The sequence below is a fragment of the Arachis stenosperma genome, chromosome 10 (assembly GCF_014773155.1).
Source record: "Arachis stenosperma cultivar V10309 chromosome 10, arast.V10309.gnm1.PFL2, whole genome shotgun sequence".
NCBI lineage: Eukaryota > Viridiplantae > Streptophyta > Magnoliopsida > Fabales > Fabaceae > Arachis > Arachis stenosperma.
In genome coordinates this window covers 104,947,387-104,956,025 of record NC_080386.1, presented here as the reverse complement: position 1 = coordinate 104,956,025, position 8,639 = coordinate 104,947,387, and the positions used below count along the sequence as shown (strand labels likewise).

Genomic DNA, 8,639 nt, shown 5'->3' with positions numbered 1-8,639 from the left:
CTTTTTGAATTGGCGCAATTCATGCAGAACACTTTTTCATATGGAACCTCTCTAAAACCTTATTTATATAGACCTTCTGAGACAATCTTAACAATCTTTGTGTATCACGAAAAATTTCAATTTCTATCACATAGGATACCTTCTCCATATTTTTCATTTCAAAGTTCCTAGAAAGATATTCTTTAGTCTCATGCAACATTTCCAAATCATTTATCGCAATCAAAATATCAACAACACATAAGACTAGAAAAATAAACTTACTCCCTCTGACCTTTCGATGTATGCATACATCAACAATATTTTCTTTAAAACCGAAAGAAAGAATGGTATTATTAAACTTAATATACCATTGTCATGAGACTTGTTTTAGACCATATATTGTTTTCTTAAGTTTACACACCATACGACTTTTTTCTTTATTTGGAAAACTTTCAGGTTGATCCATATAAACTTCTTCATCAAGATCACCATTCAAAAAGGCAATTTTTACATCCATTAGATGTAGCTCTAAGTCATAATGAGCCACAAGTGCCATAATGATACGCAGTGAATCTTTCTTAGAAATAGGTGAAAATATTTCTTTATAATTAACACCATTCTTTTAAGTAAATCTCTTAGCAACAAGTCTAGCTTTATATTATTCAACATTGCCTTTTGAGTTTCGCTTAACTTTATCTATTTACAACCAACACATTTAGCACCTTCTGACAATTCAATAATATCTCAAACTCTATTATCTTCCATGGATTTTAACTCTTCTTTTATAGCATCAATATATTTTTCTGAATCATCACTATTTATGACTTGTGTAAATAAAAGAATACTAACATGTATAGAAATATTAATTTTAATTTTCTTTATTTTCACATTTTGATCATTTTCACTCCCATTAACTTCATAATTTTCAAAGAATTTAGCATTACCAATTTCTACAATTCTTAGACTATGTTTTGGACAATAAAAAATATACCCTTTAGACTTCTCTAAATAGCCAATAAAATAGTCACTTACTGTTCGAGAATCTAATTTTTTTCTTGTGAATTAAATATTTTTGCTTCTGCTGGACAATTACAAATATGCAAATGACGTAAACTAGGTTTCCTATTAGTCTATAACTCAAAAAGAGTCTTTGAAACAATTTTACTAGGAATTCTATTTAGCAAATATACGATAGTCTTTAATGCATATATCCACAAGAATTTGGGTAAAGAAAAATTGCTCATCATAACCATATCCATTAACGTTCGATTACGCCTTTCTGCCATACTATTTTGTTGCGGTTTGTATCGCATTGTGTATTGTTCCCATATGCCATGTCTTTCAAGAAGTTTTGCAAATGGACCAGGACGTTGTCTTGTTTCATTATGTTCTCCATTATATTCATCACTTCTATCTGACCTAACAACTTTTACCTTTTTGTCTGATTGTCTTTTAACTTTTTTTAATATAAATCTCAATAGCATCAATTGTTTGAGACTTTTCTTTAAGCAAATACATATATTCATAACGTGAAAAGTCATCAATAAAAGTGATAAAATAATTTTTTCCACCAATAGATGGAGCATCAAAAGGTCTATATACATCAGTGTGTATAATTTCAAGAAGTTGACTACTTCTTGTGGCATCTTTCTTGTTTTATTTAGTTTGTTTTTCCTTAATACAATCCACTCATAAACCAAGATTAGTAAAATTTAGATTTTTTAAAATCTTATTATTTACTAATCTTTCCATTCTTTCTTTAGATATGTGACCTAAGCGTTTATGCCACAAGAATATAAAACTTTTTTTAGGCGTATTTAGCCTAACTACGTTGTTCAGGTGCTCAATAAGCAAGGATTCAGAAAATTGATCAAGAAGTGTTAATCTATATAAGACATCAATTAGAACTTCATAACCAACAATATCAGAATTTTTAAATAAATTAAAACAACCATGTCTACCATTAAAAGAAAAATCACAATTGTCCAACTTTGAAAAGAAATTAAATTTCTAAATATTGAAGGTATATAAATAGTTTTAGATAAATTTAAATGAAAGCTTGTATTCAATACCAAGCGATAAGTTTCTATTCCTTTAATTGATACTTTTACACGATTTTTCATGTAAAGGAACATCTTACTTTGGTTTGTGGTTTGGATCATAAGGAATTTTTGCATTATATTAGATACATAAGTTGTAGCACCAAAATCAAATCACAAAGAATTATGAGAAATATCAATTAAATTTGATTCATAAATAAATACATATATTTCAAATATACATTTTTTTTTGAACCATGTCTTACGTTTAGGACAATTTTTTTAAAAATATCTTTCTTATAGAAATGATACTGTTTTGCATTGGCATGTTCTTTCTTTTTAAAATTTTTGAACTTTGTCTTTAATTTCTTTTTCGATTTGTGAGCTCCTTGAACCAAGTTGATAGAATCACTACCATAATTCTTAACTCAATTTTTTTCCTATATGAACTTTCCAATCAATTCATTAACATCCCATTTTTCCTTCATAACATTATAATTAATATTGATTATAGTAGTCACTAGCATAAACATAAGGCTCAGTCGGTTAGAATGTTTCTCGTTTTAAGTGCATTCTTATCATCCTCATAAGTGACAATGAATTTTTCTTCTAAAAGTGACAAGTCAAGATCCAAAAGACCTAAATGAAACTTTACTTGCTCACTTCATTCAGAGAAGTTTAAGTCATTAAACATGGTAATAGAAGCTTGCGAATGAATTGAAATACCTGTAATTTAATCATACAATGCTCATATTAATTTTAATTTTATAGTTCATCTTTGGGTAAAATTCTATAATATACTAAGATACAAATAAATTTCATATTTATCATACTTGAAGATTGAAATTTTCTCCCAAATACATATACCATATTTAGATAATATATATATCTAACTCAAGAATAATAAATTTTCTCTTTCAAGTCTATTAATAATAGAAAAGATTTTTCTTTGGATAAATCTAATTCTAAAATTAATTAACACATTATTAACTACACTGGCATTATGGGTGTGCATGGCCCGACCCGACCCGAAAACTCAGTCCGGTCCCGAATACTTTAGGGACTAATTTGGTGTGATTTCACCGGGTCTAAGGCCGAGTAAGGGTCTCAAAAATAGACCCGGTCATTATTTCGGGTCGGGTCCAGGCTATGACTTGGGTCACCCGAACTCGGTCCGGTGGCCCGGTCATCATACACAATTAATATTTTGTGTTATTAGTGATGGATGATGGCTATTCTTATGTGAAATTTAAGTATTGTAAACCTTAATATTTTGTGTTATTAGTTATTATAAGACTATAAGTTAATGTTTTATGTTTAAAATGCATAATATTGTGTTATTTGTATTGATTTAAATATTTAGTTTTATTAGACAATATTAGTATTGATTATGGTTATGCTTTAATTTTAGAGAAGAGTTGGTTCTTGTTATATTTTTCTAAATAAATTTTACCATGTCAAATAATGGTTGGAGTCTTGGAAATTTGGATATTTTCATATGTTAGCTTATAAGAAGGTATCAAGGTAATGTAATGTTAACGGTCTAATTTTCACCCGATTTTTATCCAGTATAATCGTGGCCCGAAAGTGTATAAATTTCATCGGGTTTAGAGTCGGGTTTGGGTCTAATAAATAGGCCCGGTATATATTTTGGGTCGGGTCTGGATCACATTAAACCTGGTTTTACCCGACTCATGCACATCCCTAACTGGCATTTTATATTATAACTTGATTACTTTGGTATATACAAGTAGTGAATAGGGATGACAATGGTCTCCATGGGAGCGTAGACATACCCCTCGCCCCCACCTTCATTATCTATCTCCGTCCTCGCCCCGTCCCCGTAATGAATAACGGAGACCTCGTATCTGCCAGGAACCGGGGTATCTGCGGATATCCGCGAATTTTTGTAAAAAAATAATAAAAATTAAAAATTAAAAAAATAGAAATATAATTTTCATTTGTCATTACAAACATAATTTTTATAGTCTTTAAAGACTTAAATAGCAATAACCAACAAATATTTGATACCAAACATAGTTCATCATAAAAACATAATTCTCAATCCGTAATGGTAGTGATGGTGGATTTGGATTTATTTGAATAAAACTATAATCACATACACACAACAATCCACAATAAAACACATAAATCAAATTACAAAGAATAGTACACAGAACAATTCACAGAAAATCACAAAAATTAAATCACAGACATCACAAAAACACATAAATTATAGAAATCACAAAAAATATAAATTAACAAATATAAATTATAATTATAATTAACCTAAATCACAAAAATTATAACACTGATATTATAATTAATAAAGAACCAGAATAAAAAATTTTAATATAAACACAAATTACATAAACCACAAAATCCACAGAAAATTGCTTAAATCATAGAAAACAAAATTAAAAATATAAATTATAATTAACTTAGCTCACATAAATTATAACCAATGCTTCAAAATCAAAGTAAATAATAAAAATTTCAGTGTTCACATAACTGACTTATCCGACGAAAAAGAGGCACAGACCAGCGAAGACACGAAGACTGGCAAAGACGCAACAACACGAAGAATGCTCCGACGCGAAGACGACGAAGATGGTGAACACTAGAAGATGGCAAGGACTCGAGGACACACTCCCTGCTGCGGTGAGCGGTGATGGTGACCTCAAGAGTCTGTGAAAGGTGGCAGTGAGGGACTGAGGAGGTAGGAGATGGCAGTTTGGGACTGAGGGGGTGGGAGGTGGTGTTTGTGAGTGCCAGAGAAGAGAGGGTTTGAGGGTGAAGACCGCGTCTAATTTTTTAGAGTGACGGCTAGGATTCTCTCTCAATCTCATATATGGTATATATAATGGGAGGTATTTTAGTCTTCTTATTTATACGGGATTAAACGGGTCTCCACGAGCATAGGGACCTCTACCCCCGCTCCCACCTCGTTTATTATACGGGGCCCCGTCTCCATTTCTGCAGGTACAAAATTGTGTCCGTCCCCCGATGTGTAAATTTCTATGACTACCTGTCTTGCCAGAAATTTTTGTCATTCCTAATAGTAAATAATCAAAATAAACTTATACTATAAATAAAATATTTATAGATTTTCATTAAACTAGAGTACATTACGTACTAAAAATAAATTTATAGTTGTCATCAACACTAAACATAAACTCAAGATTAAATTCCTATATGAGCATAATTTATGGCAAAATTAAAATTTTCAAAAGAAAACATGTAGAACATATACAATCACAAATATCCAATTTTGATGGCATGAAAATTTGAAACCCCACTTAATTCATAGTTTTGACATTATAATTAGACTAGAGAAAATTACATACTTTTAAAATAGGAATAAATATTGTTTTGGTCCCTAACGTTGAGGATCAGAATCGAAATCGTCCCCATCGTAATTTTCGATTTAGAATCATCCTTAACGTTTTTTTTGTATTAAAATCGTCCTTTTAATTTTTTTCGGACACAAATACCCTCACCCCTACCAGCACTTACCTCCTCCTCCTCCACCACCACCCACCACCACCACCACTACCAACACCAACATCAACACCAACACCAACACCACCACCACTACCACCAACACCAAACCAAGAAGCAGAAACAGATGCAAAAACTCAAAATCAGCAGAAGCAAAAAGCAAGAAGCAGCAAAAGCAAACCAAGAAGCAGAAGCAAAAAGCAACACCAACACCACCACCACCAACACTAACACCACCAACACCAACACCAACACCAACATCAACATCAACACCAACACCATCACTACCAACACCACCACCAAACCAAGAAGTAGAAGCAGCAGAAGCAAAAAGCCAAATCAGGAAAGCAAGAAAGCAGAAACAAGATGCAGAAGCAGAAAGCGAGGTACAGATGAAGCGGCGAGGCGGCGAGGCGCACGAGGCGGTGAGGCCGGCGACAGCGGCTCCAAGCTTCGCTGCTACCGTCCCCCTCCCCCTTTCCCCCTTCTCCCACCCCCACCCCACCCCCGCGTCCTTTCCCTTCCCCTCTCCCACGCGTGTTTTATTTTATTTTTTTAAAATTTTATAATTTTTTATTAAAGTAGGGGTAGTTTAGGAATAAAATTAAAAATTTTATTAAAAATGACGATTTTAATACGAAAAAAAATATTAAGGATGATTCTAAATCGAAAATTACAATGGGGACGGTTTCGATTCTGACCCTCAACGTCAGAGACCAAAATAATACTTATCTCTTTAAAATACATACTCTGATACCACATGCAAACTTAATTTAAGTAGAAGCATTAATTAAAATTGGTTGTAATAATGAGTTTTGGTTATGATAGAATGATACCACATGCAAACTTAATTTAAGTAGAAGCATTAATGAAGATTGGTTGTAATAATGAGTTTTGGTTATGATAGAATTGGACTTTAAGTTTGGTTTCTCTCCCTTCCCATTTCTTTCATACGTTTATCAAAATAAAAATTTTTTAATGTTTTCAGTAAAATAAAAATTGTAGAAAATTATCATATATATTAGGTATAGAGAGGATCATCTTTATATGTGTCATTACCTTCAAACTTAATGCGTTTATCAAACATTAGCATTAACGGATGAAATTAAGTTATTAATAATTATAAGGGATAAGTATTGTTTTGGTCCCTCACGTTGAGGGTCGGAATCGAACCCGTCCCTGGTGTATATTTTTATTTAAAATTATCCTTAAAGTCGTATTTGAATTTAAAATTGTCCTTTCTAATAAAATTTTTTAATTTATTCCTAAACTACCCCTATAATAAAAAAATTAAAAAAAAAAGAAAACGCGTTGGGGGGAAGAAAAGGGTATACGAAGGGGGAGGGGAAGGAAGGGGGGAAGGGAAAAGGGGAAGGGGATGGGGGGACGGGGGACGGGGGGGGGGGGGGGGGGGGGACGGCGCCGGCGGCGAAGAGAGGGGGGAGGGGAAGTGGAAGAAGCCGAAGAAGAAGAGGAAGAAAATGACGCGGGGTGGGGGGAAGGGGAGAGGGGGAGGAGGAGGGGGAAGGGAAAGGGGGACGGCGAGCCACTGCCATTGGATTTCGCCTCACCGCCTCGCTTCTGCCGCCCCACGCCTCGCCACCTCCGCCTCGCCGCCTTACGTCGTCACCTCCGCCTCCGCCTCACACTTTGCTTCTGCTTTCTTGCTTTCTGTTTCTGTTTGGTGTTGTTTCTGTTTTTGTTTGGTGTTGTTTCCTTCTTTCTTGGTGGTGGTCTTGGTGGTGGTGGTGGTGGTTGGTGGTGGTTATGGTTGTGGTTGGTGTTGGTGTTGGTGTTAGTGTTGGTGTTGGTGGTGGTTGTGGTGGTGGTGCTGGTGGTGGTTGTGGTGCTGGTGCTGGTGTTGGTGGTGGTGGTGGTGGAGGAGGTCATTGTGTTGGTAGTGGTAAAGGTATTTTGGTCCAAAAAAATTAAAAAGACGATTTTAAATTCAAATACGACTTTAAGATGATTTTAAATCAAAATATACAACAAGAACAGATTCGATTTTGACCCTCAACGTAAGGACCAAAACAATACTTATCCCTAATTATAATTACGCCACAATAAAAATTTAAATTACAATAAACTTCCAATAATTCTCGCATAAACTTAATAATTGAAAGATAAGATTATCATCACAGAAAATCTATCAACTAAAGTGATAAAATAAAGTCAAGAAAATTGACACATGTGATAGCTTAATAAAGAATGTTAATTAGATTCCTTTTTGGAGGAGTTATTTAATTTCTTATTAATTGTGTGATTCCACCCAAGTAAAACTAAAGGTAAATATTTATTTCTGATAATTTTGTGAAGGACAATAAATTCTTAGCAAAAAGATATTACTTTTTTTAGTTTATAATTTTTAATTTTTTGAGATTAATTAGCCTTTTTATTAATAATTTTTCTTTTGAATTAAGTCAATTAACAAAACATACTTGCATAATACGTTGACTAAATTTATTGTGTAAGAATTGAAAAATATTAGTGATTTTTAAATTTTTTTTATTCTTTTTTCAAAATTAAGAATGTGAGACTCAAGTTCGAAACTTTTAGAAGAGGATGAAGAGACTATACCATTTAAGTTATAACTCATGGCTTAAATTTTTTTTACTTATAAAAATAGAATAAAAGATATACATATTAATAAAAATGACATTATTAATTGTTGTTATTAGTCTTATCTACTTGTTACCAATTATTCTAAAATGTTAAATTTTGAATATTTAATGTTATATCTATCTCATTAATTGACATAATTATTCTCATTTATTGTATCTATTTTAGATAAAATATTGTATCAACCTTTTTCATTATCTATTATATTATAAAATAAATTAATAGAATATGTATTTTTTTAATAATAATGAATTTACATAGATTATGATGGATAACTTAAATTGAATATACCTAAAATTTAATATAATCTTAATAATATAATATTTTAATAACTTTTTTAAGTAACAGTAAAAACTTTTTTTAAAAATTACATTTTTCATTCAATTTTTATAAGTAAAAAAAATGAAAGTTAATAATAGTCTCAATTCTTACGTAATAAATTTAGTTAATGTATATAAAAAAAATTAATTAAAAAAATATTAAATCTTAAAAGAATATATT

At 31.9% G+C, this 8,639-nt stretch overlaps 1 protein-coding gene across 1 annotated transcript; it reads left to right on the top strand.

The window, feature by feature from the left end:
• The first annotated feature begins 7,000 nt into the window (after positions 1 to 7,000).
• LOC130957427 (uncharacterized) lies at positions 7,001 to 8,413 on the top strand. Its single transcript, XM_057884282.1, has 3 exons — positions 7,001 to 7,203; positions 7,319 to 7,428; positions 8,400 to 8,413. The coding sequence occupies exons 1-3, from the start codon at positions 7,001 to 7,003 to the stop codon at positions 8,411 to 8,413; spliced, it is 327 nt and encodes a 108-aa protein (XP_057740265.1).
• Positions 8,414 to 8,639: the final 226 nt, after the last annotated feature.